The sequence below is a fragment of the Gekko japonicus genome, unplaced genomic scaffold, assembly GCF_001447785.1.
Source record: "Gekko japonicus isolate JY-2015 unplaced genomic scaffold, Gekko_japonicus_V1.1 scaffold1347, whole genome shotgun sequence".
Classification (NCBI taxonomy): domain Eukaryota; kingdom Metazoa; phylum Chordata; class Lepidosauria; order Squamata; family Gekkonidae; genus Gekko; species Gekko japonicus.
The window spans coordinates 3,723-30,900 of NW_015171544.1; the positions used below are offsets into that span (position 1 = coordinate 3,723).

A 27,178-nucleotide genomic window follows, 5' to 3' on the forward strand; every position below is an offset into this window, starting at 1 on the left:
TAACAGTATATTGATTCTCAGTGTGGTGAAACAAATCAAGAAAAAATAAATAAAATGGTTAACTACGTGGTATGCAATAAAAATATGGGTATGGTTCCAGTATAGAAGCCAAGAACCCAGTTAATTAAGCTGTTCTACCATTGCCTTGAGATTTTGCTGATTTATTTTTGCGTGAAATAATGCTTTGTATTTGATGTAGTGGTTAAGTGTGCGGACTCTAATATGGGAGAACCGGGTTTGATTCCCCACTCCTCCACTTGCACCTGCTGATGTGACCTTGGGTCAGTTACAAGCTCTGGCACAGCTGTCCTTGAAAAAGTTCTCTCAGCCCCACCCACCTCACAGGGTGTCTGTTGTGGGGAGGGGAAGAGAAAGGAGTTTGTAAGCCACTCTGAGACACCTTTGGGTAGTGAAGGGCGGGGTATAAATCCAATCTCTTCTTCACTTCTTCGAAAGAGCATGATCCTGTGTGAATCAGCATTGGAGCCATGTGACCATTAATTAGCACGTTCATGTCTTGGAAATTTTCTAAAAGCCATATGAAGAAATATAAAAGAACTGTAACATACTCTGGAGAGAGAGAAATCCTGTGCGTCCTTAAGTGACTCTCTTTATTACTATGATATGGCAAATATTTGTTCCTGTTTATTAAATCATGTGAAAGGTTAATTATGCTAAGCAACTATGGGTAGAAAACAATTCTTGGAAGACACGTTTTTAACAACAGGTTGGCAGCTTGCAGGAGCCATCTGTTTCCCGCAAATGTTAAGGTACAATCTTAAACTCGCGAGGTTAAAAATTACAGATTGCACAGTAGTTTAGAAGAAGGAAAATCCATGCGGCGTTGATATGAAAGTTCTGATTCTCCTTGACATGCAACCTGGCAGCGTTGCCAAGTTTCCTAAAAATGGAGCTTGTGTGTTAATAACCATGCAAATTTCAGGGAACAAAGTGGCAAGGGGGCTCCAGTTCCTTGTCTCATTTCTAATTAAAAGGATTGGCACCTGGGATGAAGTTTTGCCCGGAGCCATTGCAAAACAGGCCTCTGACTGCTATAAACTGTATCATAGCTAAGTAATAAGGTGATCCATTGGTTTGTATTTTGATGTGAAAAGGTATAAGACACAGGACTTAATTCTTAGACAGATGTTTTCTTAGACAGATGTTGATTTGGACCAATCACTTGTTATCAGATAGTCCATGCAGTAAAACTGTTCCACAGTTATCATGCAATGAAATGTATCAGGTTCTGGAAGGTAAAGTACTGATCCAGCATCGCATGCCCAAGGACCTGTTGAAGGAGGATCTCATCTAAATATATTACTATGGAGCTGACCACTGGGGAAATCCATGTGGTACTTACAGCAATTAAAAGGATTGGCACCTGGGATGAAGATTTGCCCGGAGCCATTGCAAAGCAGGCCTCTGACTGCTATAAACTGTACCATAGCTAAGTAATAAGGTAATCCATTGGTTTATATTTTGATGTGAAAAGGTACAAGACACAGGACTTAATTCTTAGACAGGTGTTTTCTTAGACAGATGTTGATTTGAACCAATCACTTGTTATCAGATAGTCCAGGCAGTAAAACTGTTCCAGTTATCATGCAATGAAATGTATCAGGTTCTGGAAGGTAAAGTACTGATCCAGCATGGCATGCCCAAGGACCTGTTGAAGGGGGATCTCATCTAAATATTACTATTACTATGGAGCTGGCCACTGAGGAAATCCATGTGCTACTTACAGCTCATTATTTGCAAGTATGCAAAGGCACCAGTGATAATGTTTTTCACATCCATCATACCTGCAAAATAATATTGGCTCCTGTAACATCCCTTAATTTGAAGTGTCTCTAGATGGACTTGTCCATATGACAACTCATAATAAAGATCTTTCCCTGTTCTTCTTGTATCCCCTTGCATTTAGGTTCTGCTCCTTCAGCACTTCAACTTAATCTATTTGTCATATAAATCCAATATTACAACCCTAACCTCCAGTAAGAAGGCTTGTAATTCTTCTGTCCTTATTAAATTCAATATTATTAAGCCTTCATGATATAAGTAGGAAATATTGCTCCCTTCTGATTTATATTCCATTCTGTGTCCCAGGGCTTTGGCATTATTATTCTTAGTTCGTGGTCTGAAATTTCTGGTTTGAAATAGTAGGCTGAGACCCTGAAGTTGCTTTTGTCATCTTCTACTAAAATTCTGTGGTGTGTTGTTGTTTTTTTGGTAGCTAACTTATTTGAATCATTTACCTCTGTCTATGCATATTTGGATTAATTGTGTAAATTCTTCTGCATGTTCTAAATGTCCACAGTCTCATTGTCTTGCTCAAACATCTGAGGGTTGCCTCCACATTGGTGCACAACTCGACATGATCTCTGAGCATTTGGAATAACATAGACCAGGAAAAATTCAGCTGGGCAGCCGTGTTGGTCTGAACCAGCAGAACAAAGTTTGAGTCCAATGTTAGTCTTAAAGGCGCCACTGAACCCAAACATTATTCATATACCAGACAAAGAGTCTTCCCACCTGATCATTTTGAAGCTAATACATGCCTCCTGCTGGCTTAATTTACTGTGGAGTGACACACTCTGCCCAGCCTAGCAACCACACTGCGTCCTTAGTTACAGCAGATTTGTTATCCCAGTGGAGAATGAAAAGCCATTCGCTCACCCTGGTGCGGCTGCAGCTGTGACTGGATACCTTTTGTCTTTAAAAAAAACGCAAGTCAGTATAGAGAACTTAACAGAGGTGGGTGCTCCCAGTCCTTTATAAGAATGTAGAAAATACTTGTTTAAAATGGTACTTTTGCTGACTGTGAACTGTTTAACTGTTGACTGTTTAATAAGTTAATTTTCAGATGGTTCAATATGGACACATTCAGAAACTCAAAATGAAGTGCTGGTCTCACTGTAGATACTGAAGAGGTACTTCAGGGAGCAGCAGACCTTCACCAGTCTAGAGAACTATGCACTAGGGTCAATAGTTGTATGTCTTGCTCCTTGCACTGAGCACAAAGATGTCTTGAAGAATCTCCTTTTCTCCTGGATGTTCTTTTCAAGAGCTTCAGCATCAGACTGAGGGTTCTGGAGCTAGTAATTTCTTAGGGTTCTTAGGAGTTTTCCAGAAAAGTCCAACAGGTCTATGGTCTGCTAGGGAATTCTCATTTGGGCATTTGTATCTGTGACAATTTCCCCATCAAAGGTTTAATTGGCCAAATTACCTGAAAATTGTACATTATCAGTTTCAGGCATTGTCATTCCAAGGACCCTAGTACAGAGGCATTATGTTTCTAACCTGTAAAAAATGTTTTTTAAAAAGGAATTGATGGGAAATTAGTGTGAAAAGTACAGACTATGTACCCAGACCTATGTAACAGGGCTGAAGAATCATTCCTGTTTTTTGGTGCACTGCAGTAGCTCAAAACTACAGCTGCTCTGACTCAGGTCTCTAAAAATGAGTTCCTTAACAGCAGGTTAGGATGCAGTAACTGAATGTTTGTCATACCTTTTGAAGTGGTACAGATCCCAAATAATAACAGACTGGTTCTTCCTTCTGAAATGGAATGACTTAACTCCTCAGATGAGATTCATATGGATCTTACTGAAGTTGGACTGTTGGGTGAAATGGACTAAAATGTGTGTGGCTTGCAGGTGTATCATTTCAATGATGCATAGATCCTAAAGAAAGACAAAATTCTATAAGAACAAAAATCTTCATATCCAGTAGAAATTACCCAGCTATTTGTAACTGCATTTTTGCATGTGCAGCTTATTACCCTAAGCTTCCTTTTTTACATCATTTGTTTGCTTTTGAGTCCTCTACAACTCATACTGTTGGGTGAGGTCCTTAATTTAATATATGTTAAGGACCCAACGAAATTAATTAGACTCCTGTCCTAAAACATCTGAGAGCCACTGACTATTTTCAGTTCTGCTTTTAAAGAGAAATAGACAGAGATTCCTTTCTAAGGAATCAGTAAAGGTATGCCTTTTGAAATTACAGGAACGTGGTCTTCTGCAGTCAATGGCTTCTATCAAAAACATCCCTTATGGTTTCAATGCAAATTATGAGACTGTCATAAAAATCATTGGGAGCAAATATGTCAAATACCTGGTAGAAAAACCTGATAGGTAAGTATAATTTCTGAGAAAAATACCCTTTGCCTCCTGTTAATGGAATTGTCATTAACTTTAGAAATAACTGGAAAGGGCTATTAAATTACAATATGATCTAAATCTATATTTATTTAGCATGTTTTATGCCACCATTCCACCCAATCAGGGTCCACAAGGTAGAAAACAATAAAAACTAAAACCTTTAAACAAAATACAGTTTAAACATAAAATTCAATTAAAAACATATAACCAGATGATACTGGAAGGAGAGCCAATTACCATTATTGGGGGTATGTCAGATGAAACAAAAAATTCTTCATATGCTAGCAAAAAACACCGGAGACAGATGAATCTGCCTGGGGAGAGCATTCCAAAGTTTTGGTCCCACAGTAAAGAAGGCTTTTTCTCAGGTTGCCACTCATCTAGTCTCAGTAAATTATTATTTAAATTGCAATATGCTCATTTTTGATCCTGTTTCCATTTTGTTCTAAGTCACTGGGTCATTTAAAAATGCTAATAATGATGATGATGATGATACATAGATAAGTGTTAAGACTCTTTTCCATGAGAACCCACCTTATAAAATGAGAAGGTACAACTCGAAACAACGCCTTCTATGGTGGTGCCTTGTTTATTTTATTCTTTGTACTTCATTTAGACCCTGCCTTTCTCCCCAATGGGGAGCCAAAGAGGCTCACATAATTCTCCTCTCCTCCTTTTCATCCTGACAACAACCTGTGAGATTAGTTAGGCTGGGAATGTGTTACAGGCCCTAGTTCACCTAGCAAACTTCCATGGCCAAGAGGGGGTTTGAACCAGGATCTCTCAGATCTCAGCCTGGCACTGTAGTAGGGTTGCCAGCTTCCAGGTGGGGGCTGGAGATCTCCTGCTTTTACAACGGATCTCCAGCTGACAGAGATCAGCTCCCCTGAAGAAAATGGCTGCTTTGAAGGGTGGCCTCTATGGCATTGTACCATGCTGATGTCCCTCCCCTCCCCAAACCCCACCCTCTCCTGGATCCACCCCCAGAGTCTCCAGGTATTTTCCAACCCAGAGATGGCAACCCTACACTGTAGCCACTATACCAAACTAACTCCCTCCCTGCATATATATCACCTGGCACCTAGTATACGTGGTTTTAGGCAACAGGTGAAAACAATTCTTTTAGCACAGGCTTTGGCCTCACTTTTTCTACACTTTTATTTGACTTAAAAACTCTTTCTGTTATCATTCTTAGATTATTATTCTCCACAAATTGTGAGATCCATAAACTATGATTTCATTGAAGTTATTTTTAAGCAAAAATAAATAGAATTGTGCCAAGATTATTTTAAAAAATATTGTGTTTCCAAACTATACTCATAATCAGGGGTCATTTCGTAGAAAAAAAGGTGCATGAGCTCATTAGCATAACTTATTTGCATATGCCACACCCCCTGAAATCACCGGAAGTGTGTCAGAAGGCAACACCCACCGCTGAGGCTCCACTGGACTGTTTTGGATTGCTAGCTATTGGGGGGGCATGCAGATCTGCCCTCACAGAGGAGGGAGAGCTTGTACCTGAAGGCGGGCCGGGGGGGGGCTCTGCAACAGAAGGAGGGGGCAGGGCTTGTTGCATGTGCCCGCCCCCTGGGCTCCTTACTGCCGGAGCTCCGCTCCTGTGCGCTCCCGCAGGAAATGACCCCTGCTCATAATAATTCCAACTGTCCCTTCATAAACATCACTGATAAAACTACTGCATTTCTTCCCAGTCAAGAAACTTCTAAGCAAACATTTTCTGTATTGCTCTGTAATGTAAAATGATGTGATAGATCAGTTGCCTATGTATCAATCTGTACAGTGCACACTTGTTTCTGACAGCAAAGCAAAAGATGGTATGAAAGCTGAAACTCAATCCATGTTCAGAACACTACCTCCTTGTCATACAAGACAGAAACATGGAAACCCTCCAGGTCTCAATAAGCCTCCTTGTCAACAAATCAATTGTGGGCTAAATGATGAACAACAGAACAAAGGTGAAAAGGAAGGACACAAGTCTCAACAAGCAAAGACAAACAATGACCAATTTGTGGAGACCAAAGTAAGTTGCTTCCTAGATTGAATTTTTTTATTCCACTAACACCTTTACTGGAGGACAAATAATTAATTGCAAAATAAACCAGAATAGTTTTTTCTTCTTTTTTTGAAAATTGCCTGGAATCAGGTGAAACAGTAAAGTAGCAAAGATTGCAGATGGCAACACATTATATAGAACATTCTTGATTCTTGATTTTCATACATTTTCTCATGGAAGATTTTGCAGTTGTTCAGGAATATGCAGAGTCTCTTTTGATCAACACAGAGTAACTTTATTCAGGAGAAACTAGTAAAGGAACTAAAGAAATGCTGGTAGGATCCAACTCATAATATTTTCCATTTGACACATTTTCGCTATTTTTGTTTGGTCTTATTGAAACTTTTCAGTGCCAGTATTTATTTTAAAGTAGGACAGGTTGTTTATTCTTGATTGCATTCCTTCTAATTGTGTGTTTGTTACCCAAGGGTGTAAACCTTCCAAATACACATTGTGTCTCTGTTCCATCTGGAGATAAATCTTTGTCCTATATGCACACCCTTCAAAAGCCATCTATTGGAGCCCAGACTTTAAGGCAACATGAAAGACAACAGGTAAATTAATGGGATTATTAAAACCTATGCTTATGTAATTTGCAGTTTAAATTGTTTAGCAGTGATCGTTAGAGTTTTTGTTTGTTTGTTTAAATACTGGGATGTTTTCTAATTTAGGGTTGCCATCTCCAGGTGGAGCCTGGAAATCCCCTGAAATTACAACTGCTCTCCAGACTACAAAGATCAGTTCCCCTGGAGAAGCTTTGGAGAGTGGACTGACCGTATGGCATCACATGCCGAGCTCCCTCCTCTCCCCAACCCCACCTTCCCCAGTTCCACCCCCAGTTTGCCGGGATTTCCCAAGCTTTATAATACAGAAAACAAATACAGGCCAGTACCAAGTTCACAAAATGTTAAAGCTGTTGTTCCAAGCAGACATTTGGGGGTGGCAGGGGGGGGGGGGGACTGTGTTTTGAAATGAGCAAGACTTACATCCATGCAAATCTAAGTTAGTGATGTTTTGGCATGCTCATTCAGTTGAGAAGAAATAGTTACCCCCTTCATCCATTTTAAACATCCTTTCATATAGCAGTGTCTTTAGGTCACGTTAGACTTTAGTCTAAGGCAAGTTCCCGCAGTAAACGTCCGTGTGACCAGACGCTAAATGTGAAGCTATAGCCTACTGTGGAGACTCACCCACCTGCCCCATCGAGCCTGTGAGATATTCACCCCAAAGTCTGGTCCTGATGGCAGCACTGCTTTCTTATAATCAGAGTAAACTATTTTTAAAAATTCACACCAATTTTGATGCATTTTTATGAGGGAAGTGAGGATTCAGACTCCACTAACAATTGTGAGTATAGAAACAAGAGGTGGCACTTCATTAACCTACCAACTGCAATAAAATGATATGAGCTTGGGTGTATTTCCTTCATCAGGGACCTCCCCAGGCTCTGTGCACCTTGGAATTCTATTGTTCTGTACAGTTTTTATGTTTTCTTCATAGGTTTTCCACACACGCACTAAAAGGAGTTCACTTTAATGCAAATACATTAATCACCACTTTCCCTTACATATTTAAAATAATTACTTCTCTTAGGACACTGTGCAAAAACCATCTGAGACATCTGAAGACAATGATTCTCTTCTGACATTCCTCAGAAAAGAACTAGAGATATATCCTTTGAGTCTGACTACACTAGAAAAACTGCAGGATGCATGTAAAGTTTTGGATCCCAGAGTTTCAGGGCTTCTTCCTCAGACACAGCTGAGCCGCCTTCTTCTAAAGCATGAAATCCCTCTGCAACTACCAACAGTCAAACTTCTTTTCAAGACCTTTTCCAAGGCAAATGATCAAGAACTGGTATGTTAATACAACATTTCAAATGGGTGACAACAAATTGTTTTGACCCAATGCACAGAGAAAAAGAAATAATAAGGGAAAAAGGCATTGTCTTGTTTGCTAATATTATGGGTCAATATTAAGGGTCAATCAAGTTTAGACTTGATTGCTAATATTATGGGTCAGTGGGATTCTTAACTTTCGAAATAAAGGTGGGCCTTTTTGTCCAAATCTTAAAACAAGATTTATTCAACTATACAAGCATAAACATTACTGTTTTGTTTCAATTTCTAGGAAAAAGAAGCAGCAACACTGAACAGTCTGTCACAAATTCTCATCCGGATGCAGATTCTATGGGTTTAGTGTACTTAGGGGGAATATAAATGCATACACGTGTACACACATGTGCAGTACAGACTTGAATCTGTTTTTTCTACTTTAACTATCCTAGCTTCACCTTTAGGAAATGTAGACATTCTAATTTGGAGATAAATTGCTTATAGCAGTCTCTAATTCCTTCTGTTATGAAGAAATAGTTCCCTAACTCCTTGAAAAATAGGAATAGCTATTCAATCAATCTAAATTTGTTGCATAGATGTCTCCTTTATACATTAAGATAGATTCCGCATTCTTTGGTTTAAAGATGGTAAAAAACTTAATAGAGAATACACTATTTTTTGTTTATTAACCAATTTCTCACAAATAGTTTCAATGAATTCAGATAAAAGCCGTATTTAATTGCTACTTCACAAATCAGTTTTTGAACTGTTAGAACCCTATTTTAAATTATCTCTTGAATTTAAACCTTTTTGCCTCTCTTTTAGGTAAATTATGAAAAACTGATCCACTGTTTAACGCTAGTGGCAGCAAGTAAAATGCAAAATTCACAAGTCCTTCCAAAGAAGAGACAAGAGTCAAAGAATCACAGTGAAAGGTTCTATTTTAATTTGCAATATACTTATTATTGTCAATAAATGAGCAATATTGCTGGGGGGGGGGACTTTTCTCCCCTTATCTTCCTTCTGGTTAAGATCTAATAAGTGCTGTCATTAACAATCCGCTTTGATGAGTTCCTAATGAAAGGCTGGCTCATTTATGACATTAGAAATAATTTTACATAGCACTGAAGAACAGAGATTTTTCTCTTGCAGCCCCCCAAACTCCTTGTTAAAGAAACATATTTAGAGTCTGTGAACACCTACACTGCAGATTGTTAGGATTAATCAGTGAAAATTACTGCAGACTTCCTTTAATTGACCTTGGCAAAGGAAGACTGAAATGATATATGCATTCATTTCAAGTGCTTTTTAAAATGATATATATCAGTTTAGCAACCCTAGAATCTGAGTTTGTTTTAATATATATAGCCTAGGGACCATTGAAAACATCTGTATGCAAAGTTCCATCTGCCTTATACCAGTATATCCCTATCTGGATGGGGAAAACCTGAGGACCATATTTCCCATGTAACCAGATGAACACCAGCTACATTTCTGGTTTTTGCTCTCACAATTAAAATGCAGAGTGTATTTTTTAAAAAGTTTAAAATGCATGAAGACACTTGCTGTGTTTTTTAAAAAACCAAAATATTTCTCAACCCAGGCAACCCTAGAACCAGAGTTGGGTCCAGGGAAATTGGGCCTAGCTGTTCAAAAATCTGCATATCTAGTTTTGGCCATAGACAAGCAGGCCCATAGCTATGGTGGGGCATTTTGGGGCCTGGCCCCTCAACTTCCTGCCAAGGACCCATTACTTCCCCTCCAGCCCAGGACCCCCCACCCAGGGGACTCCCCACCACTGCCCCTTCCCCAAGCCCTTCCAGGGGCAGGGCGACTTCCCTGCCTGCCAGCAGCCCCGCTGGCTCCATCCCAGGATGGTGGTTGAAGGGAGGGGCTGTGGGTCCTGAGCTGGTGGTGGCAGTAGCATGGGGCAGCCACAATAGGAAGCGGTGTGAGTCAGCCAGCCATCCAGCCAGGCTGGCAGGTGAAGTGAGGCCAGTGGACCTTGACCTGCACTCCCCTGCCGTGCCCAGTGTGGCACAGGAACTTTCAGCAACACTTCCTCCTCCTCTTCTGCCTCCTCTTCCTCCTCCTGCGCCTCGTTGCCTGGCCAGAGCCAGAGTGCCAGTGGAGGCCAGCTCCATGGCACTCAGCTTCCATGGCACATCAGCATCCACTCGTCCTCCCCCTTGCCCTGTTGCTGAGTGTCCTGCCAGAGCCTGGCATGCTGTTCCCTCCAGCCCTCTAATTAAAAATCCTGGCTACAGACCTGAAGGTTAGGGAGGCTGAATCTGGCTCTGAATTCAAGTAAGAAAAGGTATTATTTTACATTTAAATTTCATGCCAACTGATCCATTAATTCCCAGAAATATGGAATTAATCAGTGCAGAATCAATTAACATGTGGAGTTTTAGCAGAATAAACATGCTCTGCTTTGTCTAAAATAACCTTCGGCCTATTTATGATATATGACCTGCAGCTGTAATGTTTCTGTTGTAATTTTTAATTTATCAGAGCCTCAAACTAATACTGACTAGTAGAAGATTTGATTTTACAGACAGAAAAAGAAACAGTAATTGGGTTGAACTATACATTACATGAAAGATTCCTGATTAAATCTTTTAGTGTATTTTTTAATGTTAAAAAAGCAGCTGTTGAATCTGACTATTTGGATCAAAGCTAGAGATGCCAGTTCAGGGTTGAGAAATACCTGGAGAATGGCAGGTGGAGCCCGAAGAGGGTGGAGTTTGGGGAGGGGAGGGGATTCAATGGGATATAATGCCATAGGGTCCACCTTCAAAAGTGGCCATTTTCTCCAGGTGAACTTATCTCTGTTGCCTGGAAATCAGATGTAATTGTGGGAGACTTCCAGCCACCATCTGGAGGTTGGCAACTCTACACAAACATTATTATGGGAGTTAAAGATGTTTGAGTTCTTTCCCAGGTTCTGTTTTCCAAACAGAAAGCCCCCCCCCCCAAGTTACTATTAGCTCTGACAGGGGGAAAAGACAGATACTATCAAGAAAATAGTAAGGACAGACCTTTCCTCTGCTTTGCACTGTGGACCCAATTCAGATAGAGTTCCCCTGTAACTGCTTTGTAACATTAAAAATATATTGGGAGATCCGGCCACAGATTTCCCAATGTAACACATAATTCGTCCATGGTGAACCTTATAGGAATGAGTCCTGCCCCCCACATTAACAGCATGAACTAATAGCTGTACATGGATCTACATGGCTTCATACTTAATAACAGGGGTCCCCACCTTTTGTGAACCTGTGAGCACCATTGCAATTTTCCGTGGGATTCCAAACAAAAGCTTGGATCTTAATTCTGTTTCCTTGTGGAAGGCAGTGGAAAGGCAATTTTCAGTGATTCCTCACTTCTGAAGGCAACGCCCTGAGGGCACTAAGGAGGCCCTGGAAGATGTAGTGGGGGATACAGACTTTGAGTAGGACTAGCAGCCCCTCTCAACCCATCTAAAGGGTCCATATCATCTTTCCCTGGAAGGGGTGGGGCATTGGGAACAATGGGGTCCTTTAAAGGTTTGTGTTCCCTGGGGGAGAATGTTACAGGCATACATTTAAAATTCCTAGTCAACATTTGCAAAATCCACTTAGACTGAAAATCACAAACATTTAACAAGCCATTTGTCATTATTCCATGTATCCAATATCTCACATATCTCACTTCATCCTCCTTCCCCTCCCTGTTACACATATTAAGCAAGTTGCTCACCACATCAAAATCTAAAGATCCCTGATCAGGCCATTTCCCCCTTTATCCGAGGTATAAAAAGACCATTCAATAGCACAATAATGAAGGAGGCGATTGACTGGCCATGTTAACAAATCTTCATTCTTCCCCACAATTGTGGACCAATTCTTAACCATTGACTCCAAAGGAGCTGGATTCCTTTACATAGAAGCTTTGGAAACATTGCAATCTCTTTGCTTGGAAAAGTTTTCACTCATGTTGGTTCATGAGCTAGTGCTCTCATCAAGAGGCTTAATCTAGACTTATTCACTGGACCTTTCCCTTTTCCACCTGTGCTGGTCAGTGTGCTAGTGCTCTCATCAGAGTCTTAATCTAGACTTATTTACTGAACCTTTCCCTTTTCCTCCCCTAGCCCCTTTCCCTGGTTTTCAATCACTACTCACCAGCTGGCTTGGAGGATTCTTTCTCTGTGCAGTCTTCTCACCCTTTACTGCCTGTCTCCAAAAAGGAGGAACAACAATTCACTTTGTTTCCCAGTCCTGGGGACTCAATGGGTCCTGGTGTGGCTGCTGAAGGTTCTGAGTTTCATCCAACTGTGCCCTGGTACAGCTAGTGGTAAGTCTTGTCCCATCTGGGTTGCCAAATTGAAGGCAACGCCCTGAGGGCACTAAGGTTCTTTGACTTGCATGGGTAGCCAATAAACCATGCAGCGAGACAGACAATTCCAGGCAGTAAAAAGGTAAAAAAAAGTTTTATTCGAATAAGGGACACTATACAGCCAAAAATTCAGCTCAGATGTCTGGTGAGTAACAGCAGGGATCTTTTTTATATGCTTTTCTTGCTCCTCCCAATTTTACATCATTGTTGACATCATCTGCACATGCTCAGTTTAAGTTTCTTTGTCTCAACAGTCATTTATCAAGCGTTTGTCAAACAAGAGGCAACCTGGCTGCGTTACAGCCTTACAGTGCAGTTGTTCATCTTGTTAAAAATGATTAATGCTTCTTACTGGCTTTTCTCCCAGACTTGCTCCACCTTTGAATGAACTTTTAGGCTGAGTTCATTCTCAATACAAAATCTAACTTCCCATAACAAAAATGGTTTCTCTACATTGATACATGTATATATGTGTATAAAAGCACTTTTAAAGCATTTCTGTAAGATTATTTTTGCATAAAATATGACAGATATAAGATTATGCTTATATTTAAAAAAATTAAACTCTTTATATTCACTATCTTAATATTTCAAAGTAGCCTATGGCATAAAGCTTTCATGGATACCTTGAATCCATCTGTTAGTCTTCATTTTAATCCATCAGAAGATTTTTGCTGAATATTATAAAGTATTAAATCTAAATTAAAGCTTCTGGTTTTGTGAAATATGCTGTTTTACTTTGGTCAGTACGGGTCCCTCTTGTCTAACATAAGTTCTGCATTCTTTGTTGGTCTCTAATTAATGACAGGTGTGCATGATTAATCGCTCCTACCTTGTTAGCCTTTGGAACTGTCCTTGTCCATATCCCAACCTCTGCTTGTCGGCAGTTTGCCAGTCTTAAGCACAGTTCCTTATTAGAGAATTAAGAATTTAACTAGTTTTCTCTTTTTTATAAACATTCAGAAATATTTTATACCATAAACTTTCATTTTCAGCCATTATATAAATATATAAAGTTTGTATTTTACTTTTTTAAATGCACACCAAGTCAGATGAGGGGATATACAATTACCGTCTTGTTCACCCCAATTCGTCTTTCTGACCAATTATTAAATTCCTTTCACTGGGTATCACTTGCCAGCTCAGTTCATTTAGTGTATAGCTATTTCTCTATGTAAGTAAACAAACAATCCTTTTTTGTTTTAAAATAATAAGCTGCTAAAAGGCAGATATATATACATTGCTTATGAATTCCAATAGCTCAGTTTTTATATGTTAAAACATTTTAAACAGAAAAAGAGAAGCTTCATTTGAATTTTTTCTTATTTAAAGTTAAACCATTATAGTTCCTTTTGAAGTAGAGAGCTTGAACATAGATCACTATGACAGCTGATTAGGTGGTAAATGGTGGTAAAAAGTACCATCCTAATTAAAAAGCTTGCTGACATAAGAACACCTGGTCATTAGAAAATTCCTCTTCTGTCAATTAAATATCTCCTTATATATAATTCTGTTTGGGGGTGAACGTTCCACACACTCCCACAGCATTTGGCTCTCTGACCTGTCACTCTAACAATGTGCCAATCCAGTGGCTGCATTGCTGGAGTCCCACCCACAGAAGGGGCAGCCAGTGTCTCGGCCTCAGTGTTGTGAGAGGCGATGGGCAGGACGGACACTCCACAGGTAGCCAGTGCCTCAAACAGTGCAGAACAACACAATCAACACACAGGAGAGAGTCCAGGGCCTCGAGAAGGGCCAGGGGAAGAGGGACCTCCGACTCAAGGGGAGCCCACCCAGTGCTCACTCTGGGTCCCCCGCCACCTACAGCCTAAGTGTGACAACCTGAGTCCTCCTCCACTCGGAAGGCAAGTGTGGAACAGATGGCTGATGGTGGTGGTGTCAGCAACAGCCAGCGAGGGGATGGCGGCCAGGTGGAGGGCGGCAGAGGTGCCCCGCCAGGCTCGTTGGGGAAAGGCTTACCTTGCAGGGCAGCAGCTGCATTGCTCCCCGCGTGCCCAGCTCCGAAGCCAGCCCAGAACTGCCGTGCTCTGCTCCTTGTCTGGTCCCACCTCTCCCTGGCTGCTCCACTGCCCTCTAGTACAAGTCGTTTAAGGGTGTCAGCCCCTTCCCACCAGGTGCCCAGCACCGGCTCCGCTCCTGCACCCTGCTGTGTGGTGTGCCACCACCCAGGAAATCCATGGGTCTTCCCCCCATTCAAAGGCACAAGAGTTCCTAGCTGCCCGCACCAAGTTCCTATCAGAAGGCGAGGTGGGTGCAGCCCCCTTCTCAGCGGGATAGAGTGAAAGCCGGATCTAGATGGAGTTCTTCTATGCACTTCCCATGGCCCAGCACCATGGAGGAGAAAGTGGCCAAGGAGGGAGGGCCAGGCCGAGATTCGGGAGCTCCATGGGCCCCTATGCTCGCTCAGCAACTGGGGACAGCACTCCCTGGCCAAGGCCAGTGAAAATGCATTGCACAGAGAGAGGCCTGTAAGCTACTTTCTAGATCTCGTTGTATTGTTTGCTTCTACAACGGGCTTTGCTACTAGTTGGATATAAAACACCTGTTTCTACAATTCTGCTTAGTGGTTAATAATTTGCCATTTATGTCTGGAAAATTCTCAAAGTCCTTTCCCAGAGGCCCTCTGGAATCCCAGCAATAATCAATACATGATCATTTGAACTTCTGGGCTTCCTCTACACTTCCATTGCACAGCCCTCCCATTTCATTCCTCACAGTTTTGCCAGGGTCCACTGGCCCCAGGTGCATGACTTTAAGAGGCACAGCAAGTTGACAAGGAAAGGGTGGGGGAAATTCTCCTTCAGCTAATAACAGTATATAAGATCCACTTCACAAAAATAAATGTCACTGAAATCACTGGAATGTTTTCCTTTCTTATTGTAATTATTATAATTTTTAAAATTCCAAATATTTTAAAGGGTAAAACATCCTGTTTACCCTCCCAAGGGGCATAACCATGGCATTCGGTCTGTCCTGGAAGAAACCCCAGTGGATGGCCAGCAGGGAGTCTGCACCCTCCTTCCCTTCCTCCATCAGGGGTGTGATGTGGGCCCAGCCTTTTTCCTCCTTCCCTTTGCCATGTCTCACTAAGACTCACCATATGGGGTGAGGAGGAGGATGGCAGCTTCCTGACATGCCACATGGGGCAAGGAGGGTGGACACCACTGTGCCCTGCTGCTGACCCCTGACCCCCACCAAGGGAAAAGTGGTGTGGAGCAGCAGATTATCTCTGCAGCCCAGCATGGGAAGGAAGGAGGTGCCATCATTTCACCTCCCTGTGGCCCAGCAGGGGGCTAGTAAGATGGGCAATATCTTCTCACTTCTCCATGGCTTGGAGGGGCCGGCTTGGCTACCCTAGTCTAGGATGTCCAAAACCCTTGGACCAGTCCTAACTTTGACTAACACCTTGATATGGTGCACCTTTCAAAAACAGTAGTATTAGACAGCTGAAGATATAGCACCAGAACATCAACCTAAATTGAGGCACCAGGGCTGGCAATAGCTATTATGCAAAATAGTTCTGAATTAAATAACTGGCTGTAACAATAATACAATGAGGTCTTTTACATTGCCCCTTCATTATATACATTATTGTTCCGTTAGTTCTTGGACTCCAGAAAATGCATTCCAAGTCTTGAAGCAAATACTGAAGGAACAGAAGAAAAAACTAGACTTAGGAAAACTAAGTCTGAGTTTTCTTCAACAAGACAACAGTTGCTCTGGTCTTCTTTCACTGTCTGAGGTAAATACTCACAGCTCATTGTAGGTGTTATTCAGAGGGTGCTCAGTGCTCACTCTTACAGTATAAGAACATGATGATTTTTAATCACAAAACAATCACTTCAGTACGTCTGGCTGTCAAATTCCTTCTTGTCACTATATGTCATATCATAAAGAAATACCTGAGTAAGGAAAGGTATGAATTCTGGAGAACTAGTCTTTAGGGATATGAACATAACTATCTTTGAGTGCTGATTCTGAATGTTAGAAATGCTGAATCACTATAACAACCATTTTTATAATGCACCACCGATAGTTTTAACATATCATTTAAAAAAAATGAAACTATGTGACATGGAAGGATGGGTGGATCCAACAATTAACCTTAAAAGTAGTATTTGGCTTAACATGGTACAATATGCATTTGAAACATAACAACAAGCAGAGGTTTTTTGTTTTGTTTTGGGTTTTTTTTAACAAGTACAGTGTCATACACACAAACACCAGTTCATATATTTTGGTCATGTTGATTTTGTAGTGTTGTGACCCTCTTTTTCTATATCAGGAATGAACATATAGTCTGACTGTTACAGAGTTTGGTCACATTGGAAATTTACTATTACAAGAATCCAAAGGAGCCAGAGAAGAGGGCCGATTCCCCTTCCCCTCCTCCTGCTTCCCAGTTTGCATTCCCCATCATGTAGCTGTCATGGATGAGTTCATCGCTCACCTGACAGATGCTGTCAACGGAAGCCTTTTTATTTTCTTTGTGGACCACAAATGTAAGCCATTGACTTTCATTAAAAAATCCAAAATTATACTGTTGACAGGCATCTTGCTAATCTATGACAAATATGTCCAGCATGCCTGTATGGCAACAAATCATAGTTAATTGGAACATTTCTAAATGGCCAGAGTTTGGGACTTGGGTGCTCAGCATTTCAAAAGCATATGCCCACTGTCATTAATACCACTGGTTACACTGATGAGCACTTCTCTAACTCATAATAAATCTTGCTTCCCATGAACTGCTTTCTTTATTTTCTTTTCCTTCTCACACCATTTTCCTTTTGTATTGAATCTAAATAGTCACTATTTTAAATTCTAAAGTACCTTGATTGCTTTAGCAGAAATGCGTTTGAAAATAAATAATAAAACCATGCAGCAGCCAGTTTTTATTTATTTATTTATTTTGCAGATAGAGCTGATTTGCAAAAAGCATGAACTAACTCTTCCTTCTGGCATTCTGGAAAGTTTGGTTAGCACCTATGGCATTGGTAGAAGGGGCAGAATACGGTGAGTTTTAACAGATATGGAAAAGATGTGCTCTTCCTTCCCTGTTGCCTATGATAATAGCATCCTGTACAGGGCCAACTCATACTGTAAAATTGTAAAAGACATGCTCCTGCCTGAGGAGTAGAGAACAGCAGTTTGATTCTGCTCCCAAATCATTCTTGCTTTCCTTTACCATTAAAAACAAAAGAAGAGTCCAGGAGTCCATCTAGTCCAACATCCTGTTTCACACAGTGCTCAACCAGTTACTCTGGGGAGTCAACAACAGGGCATAGAGGTTGAGACTTTCCCTGATGTTGCCTCCTGACACTGGTAATCAGAGGTTTACTGCCTTTGAATGTGAAAAAGTTCCCTTTAGTCACTATGGCTACTAGCGACTATGGCTCCTTGGGATTCTTGTAATAGTAAATTTCCTATCTGACCAGACCAAACTCTGTAATAATAATCCTCCTTTCAAAGCTGTCTATGCCATCGCTGTGTCCTCTGACAGCTAAGTCAATATTTTAATCATTTGCTGAGTAAAGAAGTATTTCTTTTTGACTATCCTGAATCTACTAGCCATCACCTCTCTTTTATTTTATTGGATGAGTCCTAATATTTTGGGAGAGGGAGAATGTTCTCCCTTAGTCATCTCAGATGCAAATAATTCATTTGGCATCTTCCTTTAGCAATCCTTTTATTCCTTGGTCGTACAAAGGCCCAACTGCTACTCTGTCTGGTTTCATACTCTGGTTATATTTAAAGACATGCCTATTGTTTGTCTTTTTTAAAATTTCTTTTCCACAAAACTACAAGAAAATAAGGAAAGGGAAACTATAAACTACAGGAGAAAGTAAAGATAAACCACTAAAACCCCAAGAGGTGGTGGTCATATAATGATTACAATGAATTAGCTTTAAGTAAAAAAGATTAATTTGTTACATTGAAGGTGATCATTAAGGTCGCTTGAAGAATTTCAAGTCCAGGTATTCTGCCTTAGTAAAAAACAAAACAAAGAGCGCTTAAATATTAAGAAGCAAAACCAAACCAGAGAAAATTGACATCTCATTTGCCTCTTCTGTCTTTCAATTGATATCCTTGCTTGGGGGCAGCCACCCCACGTTCCGAATCCGAGTCTTCTCCAGTAAGTGTTCCATCATCACTCCCCTTGTTGTTCTTCTCGTCCTCTTCCCCTGTTGGATCCAGTTGTTGCTGCAAGAACTCACGTGCTTTCATAACAGAGTCAATTTCCCCCCTCTTATCTTTAAATTTGAAAAGTATGCATTCAGGTACAATCCATTTGTAGGAGATGTTATTCTTTTGCAAAAACAGAGTCAGGTCTCTGTATTTCTTCCTTCCCCACCCCCTTATTTCAAAGGGAATGTCTTTCAAAACTCTTATCTCCTTGCCATCAATTTTAAGGGTAGCTCCATTTGTTGCTTTTAATATCTGATCCCTCATATGTCTTCGGGAGAATCTAACCATCACCTCACCGGGCAGATTATTTTTCTTTATGTATTCTGAATACGACCTATAGATCACATCCATCTTGCCTTGAAGAAAATCTGCTTTTAAATCTGCAACCAGTCCCAGGGCATCACTCACAGACTGCTTAAGATTCTCCCCTTCAATCTCAGGAACTCCCTGAAATCTCATAGTATAGCTTGCCTTTTACATTTGAAGCTGTAAAAGCTGGACTTCATCAGAATTTCTCTTCTTTTCCATCTCCTGCATTTGCTTTTTAAGCTTTTTGGTGTTGGCATCCACTTCTTTAAGATTCTCGGCCATTTGCTCTGCTTTTTTTAGTCTCTTCTAATTGCTGTTGCTGTGCAGTGAAGTCTTGATTGAGTGTCGTCATTTGCTCCAGCAGGGGTCGCAAAGCTTCTGTTAGCATCTTAGAGAAGTCTATGGTTGCCTCCGGTCCCAGCTCGCTGGGCTGGCATTTCCTTAAGAAGGCTTAGGTTTTGCTTGCCTATCTTTCTCCATCTTCTTCAGTGACATTTTTGAAGCTGTTTACATTTAGAAAAGTTTGCCAAAAGTCTCTGAAGTCTGCAAGTTGCCTGTAAATCTCTTGTAAGTTCCTTACTATAGTCCCATTTTGCTTTCAGTTCCGCCCCCCTTTAAAAGGCATGCCTTAAGTCCATTTTTATTTCCACAGAGGGGTTCCCGCCCCCCCTCGCTTACTTTAGGGGGGACTTTCAGCCATTTCTCTGGTTCTTGTCTCAACTAAACTCACTCTCAATGTAGATCAGGTAGATCTCATCAAACGTGTAAAGCGCTCAACCTCCACTCGCTTGTCCCGGTGTGCATCTCTCAGTCCAATACTGGAACACAGCAGCAAGACCATCGGGCATCAGAATGCCTCAATCCACCGGCTCTGTGCCAGGAGAGAGGTGATCCTCGCCACCCCATGGCGAGGAACCCATCGCAAGGGCTCCAGGGGGACGCGTACAGTCACACCCCCTCTCCATCCGCTGGCTCACGGATTGCATTCTTGGGAGCTCCCAAGAGACGTGTCCGCCATTAGATCACGAAAACTGGAAGTCCCTATTGTTTGTCTTGATGCTTTTAGCACTTCACTCCTTAAATTCTCTTTTTGCATTCTTAATTATTAACTTACACGTCTTTTTCCAGAGCTGGTGACCCCTCCCACAGTGCTCAACCCTTTTTCCCTTACAATACTTATATTTGTTTAAACATCTTAAAATTGCTTAAATGTTAAAGATAACACTTCTATCAATATTGTTCTAGATACAATAAATTGTGTTTAACATCCCAGTTTTCCTCTAGATAGTCTTTAAAATCTTTCCAGTCTTCAAAAAATTCTTGATCTTCTTTGTTACTCAACTTTCTTGTTATTTTGTCCATTTCTGCCATAAATAACACTTTTTGAATCCAGTCTGAGATCTCGGGCATTTTCTCTTGTTTCCAGCATTGTGCATACACCATTCTCGCCGTTGTTATCAGGTACCAGAACATAGGGTTTTTTTGTATATTTAACTCTTCCATTTTCAATCCTAACAATAAAATCTCTGCTTCTTTTTTAAAACTACACTTAAACATTTTCTGCATTTCACAATGAATTTTTGACCAGAAATCTATCGCTTTTATCATATGTGGTGGCCATGCAGAGCTGGTGACCCCTTCTGTTCACTTCATTGGGGCAGGCTTTCCACTTCCTAAAATAAGCCATTTTGCCTTTCATGGCTTCCTTGAATTGGGTCGTTAAAAATGCAGGCATTTTTTAGACTTGGCATTACCTTTCCTAACTCAGAGAATGCATCCTATCTGGGCTTCAATTACTGTGGTTTTAAATAGCTTCCAAGCATTCTCTAGGGACCTGACTCACTTGTGTCTCTCTTTCAGACTCCTTTTAACTATTCCCCTCATTTTTGTAAAGTTCTTTCATTTGAAATCAAATGTTACAGTTTTGAACTTTAGGGGTAACTTAATAATATTGTGCTCCTAATTGTTGCAACAACATTTACATCTTGCACCAGGTCCTGAGCCCTGCTCAGAACCAGGTGCAAAATCACCACCACTCTGGAAGGCTCTGTGACCAACTGTTTCAGTGCAGTCATTTATGATGTTTAGGATAGGGATGCCATTCCCCAGTTGAGGGCAGGGGATCCCCCGATTTTCAGGCCTCTTCCCCACCACCAGCCAGCTGTTCAGCAGCGAGGAACCCTGCCCCCAAATGCAATGTAAGGACATCACACAGAAGTGATGTCATCATGTCATTAATGCTGCATGGCGACACTGGTGGTATTCTGGAGAAAACTTTATGGTAACCATAGAGTTTTGCTCCAAATACCAGAGTTTTGCCCCAAATACCAGGTATTCTGGAGAAAACTCTATGGTAACCATAGAGTTTTGCCCCAAATACCAGGTATTCTGGAGAAAACTTTATGGTAACCATAGAGCTTTGCTCCAAATACCAGAGTGTTTCTGGGCAACATCACTGATGCATCACAACATTAACTGCTGTAGTCTCTTCCCTTATTTCCTTCTTCAGTTTGAGATTAGCCCCAAGGGTTTGATTAGGAAGGGGATCCAGTGTTCCCTCTACGCCAAGTTAGTGTGAGCTAGCTCAGTTTTTTAGCCTCTGGCTCACACATTTTTCTCCTAGCTCAGGAAGGATGACTCCAGAGCAAACTAATTTATGCAGTAGCCAAATCGCTTCCTCACAGCTTTAATACCAGTAGCTCATAAAGCAGAATTTTTGCTCACAAGACTCCACAGATTAGAGGGAGTATTGGAAATGCACCCCTACTTTTAAGTAACTGTAGGGACTAGTATCTCCACCCGTAATGATTCTGTTAGGGTATTCATTGCCCTGATATTTTATAGTTTATTTATGCTCTCTTTGATATACAATGTAACACCTTCCTCCATGTCCCTCCCTGTCCTGTCTATAGATTTCATACCCATAGATTTTCCCTGTTCCTCCATGTTTCTGAGATACCCTCTATATTTCAATTGTCATTTAGCACCCAGCACTCCAGCTCCCTCATCTTGACTCAGAGGCTTCTTTAAACACCTATACAGGGCCGGCTCACCCGCTAGGCGAACTAGGCCTTTGCCTAGAGCATGAGCCAGCCATTAAGGCACGGGAGGAGAGGCAGGGGCGACCGCCGGCACGCTTGGCCAGCAGCTGGGAGGAGCGCCGGGGCTAGGAGGAGCTCTGCCGGCTGCAGGAGGAGGACATGCGGCGGCATGGGCGGTGCTGTAGCTGGCCGGTGGAGGAGCAAGCGAGGGGGCAGCTACCGGTGCGCCTGGCCAGCATGGGCAGGGCGCGGCGCTTCCCCCCCTGCACCACCTTTCTCAGCCTCTCCTGCCTGGCTGCAGCAGGGAGGGAGGGGGTGAGAGGGAGGAAGGGAAGGGCCCCTTCTCCGGCCCAGCCAACCTCTCTAGGGGAGGAGGAGGTCCCACCCACAGCCCTCAGGAGAGACCAAGGGGGTTCCCAGCCAGGGGTGTCAGGGCCTCTCCGGGCCGCGGTGGCCCCCTCCCTCAATGGGCCAGAGGCAGGGAGGATGGGATGGGTGACTGGGAGAGGGTGAGGCAGCTGAGGGACCCCGCTCAAACTGCCAGACAGAGGGCAGCCAGGCCGCCGAGACCACCGGGGGCGGGGGCCAGGGGGGCTGGGCAAGTGGCGGGTCTCTCGCCCTCCCCGGTGGGCCTCTACAGGGTGCCGCCAGCACCATCTGTGCCACCCCCCCACACCCCATGCACGGTCCCCAGTGGTCCAGGGGAGAAGGTTTCCCTCGGCACCACCTCTCCTCCAGCTAGCTCTCCTTTCCTCTGCCCACAGCCGTGCTGCTGTCCTTTGCTGCAGGGGCCCGGCAGGTGGGCCACCCCTACCAGAACGGCACACCACCCAAGCACAAGAAGCTGCACACGTCCTTCTCACGGGTGCAGGTCGGTGAGCTGCTACTTGGAGGCTGGCTTGGAGGAGGTGTCCCTGCGGCGCCCCTGCCTGCGGCTCTGCCAGGCGCACTGGGATGGTCTCCAGGCCTTCTCGGGAGGTTGGCATCTGCGCTCGCCTAGAGCACAGGACAACCTCGGGCCAGCCCTGCACCTATAACATGGTGCCCAACAACCCCTTACTTCCCTTGGCCTCTTTGTCAGATGCATATGGCCTTCCTTTGCCTTCCTTTGCTATCTTACTCTCACTCCCAAGTTCTACTATGCTCCTCCCCTGTGTCTGCACTATCATTCCTTTGGACTGACATGTCCTGAACCAGAGCCTCCCCAACTCCTGTAGGCTACTACAAATAGCTTATATGAGATGGGCCATTGTAAGCAGTTGCAGGGGCAGATTGCGCTGATGTGAGACTGGAAAGGAGCACTGGCACAAGTGGGCTGAAAGAGGCTATTTTAGCAAACTGGGTCAGATTGTAGTGCCAGGTACAAAGGGACAAGTTGTGTCTCCACATCAAAGTCCAGGACATTTACATTACATATGGAGAGCTACTGCCTCTATTCCAGATGTCATAAGAAGTTGTGGTTTTTTTGCGTAGGTTAGCCTTGCACTCAAGAAGCACAAAGAAAAGCACATTTTGTCCTGCTTGTAAAATTCTTCCAGTCCTGGCTTCAGTTTCATGTGCTTCCTGGCAGCAAGTTTCCTATATGGTTCTGGCAACATCCACCAAGAAAACATTTCATTCTGCTGCTTTGCCAGCCCAGTGTTTTGAGCTCTGAGTCATATCTCTGACACATTTATTTTTATACTGATACCCATCGTTGCCTATTTGCAAGGCTTTCATTTTTGCCTGCTTTGTAAGGTACATAAGCTGAAATGTAAGAACTCGATCCTGTGAGGTACTGAAATTCCCCACACACACAATCCGTGCTGTTCAGTCAGCCTCTCCCTGTCTCTCTGGTAGCCTTCAGGTGTTGGGTCATGAACCTGTAGCATAATATTCTGTACTAGAATACTCTTGGCAGTACTACATGCATCTGAGTATAGGGATGACCTATCCTGACAATGTTATCCCTGTGCATTTCCCAAGTGCTTAGCCTGTATTTCAGAAGGACAACCGGATGCATATGGTCTAAGCTGAGTTAGTGTGAGCTAGCTCACAGTTTTTTAGCCTCCGGCTCACATATTTTTGTCTCAGCTCAGGAAGGATGGCTCCAGAGCAAACTAATTTATGCAGTAGCCAAATTGCTCACTCACAATAATGCCAGTAGCTCACAAAGTAGAATTTTTGCTCACAAGACTCCACAGCTTACAGGGAGTATTGCTCCAGGGAATACTTTTTAAAATCGTGGCTATTACTCTAAATTGATGTCAGATTAGCTTTGTATTAAATGTTATGAGGGGCACCTTCAAGGGCTTGTGGGTGCATCTCGTTTTCTTCTCCCCCACTATATTCTCTTTTTTCCTTTTTTGCAAACCTGTATAGCCTTTTTTCCTGCTTCCTTCTCTTCTTCCCATGCATAAGCCAATCTACCTTCATCTCCTCCCCTGTCTTCATCTTTCCTTCCTTCTCTCCCTTCCCTTGGCAGCCTCCCCCCCCCAAAAATAATGTGGTCAGGTTGCATGATGCCAGCTTCCAGTTGGGGCTGAGCTGCATGATGCCAGCGGGGCCAGGCCCAGTTGCATGGTAGGGAACCTGTGAGGACTTGTTGGGGACCTCTCACTTTTACCTGTACCCTCCTATCCATACTATTTCCTCTTTTTCTCTTCCTGGCAGCCCCCATATCTCAGCTTTCCCTGTTTCCTTCTCAGCTTCCCACCCACCCACCTAACATTTATCTGTGACAAATACTCTGAAGTGATATGATGTTGCCAATGTGACGCCAACATGATGATCTAGGATTCAGACAAAACTCTTTGTTTTTACTGTGGAGGTTTATCAAGATCCTAGAGTGTTGGATGAAAGTCATGTTGGCAATGTGACATCACTTCCATGTATTTGCCAGCAGAGACATTATGCCAACAGTGTGGTGTCATTCCCCCTATCCTAGCCCCTTCCCTCACCTGCAGGTTGCCAGTGAATGGCTGATAACACTACCCTTTTGCTTGTTTGTTTTGATTTCAGATTTCTCTGCAAACCTGAGGCTTTTCTCAAGTTTGTAGAAAGTTCCATAACCATGATCTCTGGATTTAAGTATCCATAGATGGGGCCATCTTAAGAATTATACTGACAACTAGGGGGCCCACATATTGACAACTAGGGGACTGTATCTCATTTTCTCCTCCCCCAGTATTTCTTCCTTCTTTTCCATTAAAGCCCCCAGATTCCCTCCCTTTTCTTGCTTCCTTCTGTGCTTCCAATCTACCAGCCAATCTACCTTTATCTGCCCCTGTCTTCAGCTTTTCAACCTTCCCTCTCCTGGCAGCCTTTCCTTAGGTGCCAGCTGTGCCAGGCTCAGTTGGAGAACCTGCAAGGGCTTGTGGGGAGCATCTCATTTCCCCTTTCCCCACTATTTCCTCTTACCCATATCTTCACCTTTCTACTTCCTTTTCTGCTTCCCAGCCATGAACCAATTTACCTTTTATCAGCCCCCCCATCTTCAGCTATATTTATCATTCATTTACACCATGCCTTTCTCCACAATGGAGGCCCAAAGCAGCTCACGTTATTGTCCTGTCCTCCATTGTACTTCACAGCATCCCTGTGAAGTAGGTTAGGCTGAGAATTTGTGGCTAGTCCAAGGTTACCCAGTGAGCACCACAGCAGAGTGTGTGGGTGAGATGTGCAAGTCATCTGGTAGTGATTCATTCACCTGGTGGTTCCTGGCAGGCCTGGTCCCAATGAGTCGTCCCTCAAAGGGCCCTGTTCCCTTCCCCCACCTTTTACTGACATAAACCAAGGCTTGAAAGTGGTTGTGGTTGCCTAGCAATGGCCACTGAAGGTTTTCATTTCTTAAAGCTATAGGCACGCCTATCATTTTTGAAGTTTTTAACTCCCCCACTTGTTTGTTTGTTTTTAAGATTTCATGCTTTTCTGCAACCCTGGGGCTTTTCTCAGGTTTGTAATAAAATCTGTCTTGTATATTCACATCTCCAATCTCCAGATTTAAGTATCCACAGATGGGGCCACATTGAGAATTAGAAATATTGGTGTAATGTAATGTATTATATGTAATGTAATGTAAAGTTGTAAATTCAGGTTTGCTAAGGCCATGCAATAACACCATACACATTTAGCAAAGTCTGCGCATACTCAAACATGTGAAAGATTTTTTTAAAATCCAATATAAAAAGAAGAAAATTGAAGGGTTTGTGTGTGTGCTAGCATCATTAATTTAGTTAAGCATCTGCTCTCCCACTGTGAATTTAACTCTTCGGTAATTAGGAGAGTCTAGTTCCTCTGAGCCATTTTGTGATTAAATGTGCTTAAGATCAATAAACTGCCATGAGTGATTACAGTCATGTCAGATTAATCCCCCTGCAGAAAGTAATACCCTCTCTTTAAGCTGTCAAAGGAAGAGAGTAGGACGCAAAGATAAACTGAGGAACAACTGGAAAAGGGAGGCCACAGATTTCTCTAATATCTTTTGATTTTCTTTACATTAAAACAAGAGGTTTCTGACTGTGTTTTTTTAATCAAAGGGTTAATGTTTAATATACAGTTGTTTCTTCCTTTGTTGTGCAATCTGCCCTTCATCCCACACAGCTTCATCAATTAGGATCTTATTCTTGCATTACTACAAGATAATGTGTTGAATCCAACCAGCTTTTCCACTGGTAGAAAAGGGAAGAGGAGATCCCTTGTTCTAGTTATTCAATTCATTAATATATAAATATATAATGGATTCAATGGGAAGCACATTTTTACTGTAAGCCTCCCCCCCCCCCAATATCCAGCTGAGATGAAATTGGGTACTGCTCACCCATTGGAGGAAGGACAGAGTGGGCACTATTAGGCACGTATGGCTGCAATCTGCAAATTCATGCATTCCATAGCTTGCTGTTCTCCATTTCTTTCCACGTGTTTCTTCCCTGCTCCAGAAAAATAATGAAAGAAAAATAGTGAGGTGGAATAAGATGTGGGTTTAGGCAAGATTTAGTTCCTCTCACTCATGTCGTCCTAGCCCCACCCCACTCTCTCTTTTATTGCACATTAGCAAGTGTGAGAGAATACTGGATATGTTGTGAGTTCTCACATCTTTCTGTATCATGGATCTGGTCAGTTTTGGCCCTTGGTCTATTTCTCTTTTTCTTTCTTTCTTGAACATACATTATTGGGAGGACAAATTCTGCT

At 42.4% G+C, this 27,178-nt stretch overlaps 1 protein-coding gene across 1 annotated transcript in view; it reads left to right on the forward strand.

The window, feature by feature from the left end:
* Window positions 1-4,032: 4,032 nt before the first annotated feature.
* Window positions 4,033-27,178, forward strand: part of LOC107117524 (chromosome unknown open reading frame, human C1orf87) — a 29,680-nt gene continuing 6,534 nt past the window's right edge. Inside the window, exons 1-7 of the mRNA XM_015419664.1 lie at window positions 4,033-4,139; window positions 5,985-6,204; window positions 6,666-6,791; window positions 7,831-8,094; window positions 8,898-9,007; window positions 16,074-16,212; window positions 17,389-17,486. Of these exons, the coding sequence (XP_015275150.1) occupies window positions 4,033-4,139; window positions 5,985-6,204; window positions 6,666-6,791; window positions 7,831-8,094; window positions 8,898-9,007; window positions 16,074-16,212; window positions 17,389-17,486 (1,064 nt within the window). The remainder of the gene's footprint in view (window positions 4,140-5,984; window positions 6,205-6,665; window positions 6,792-7,830; window positions 8,095-8,897; window positions 9,008-16,073; window positions 16,213-17,388; window positions 17,487-27,178) is intronic.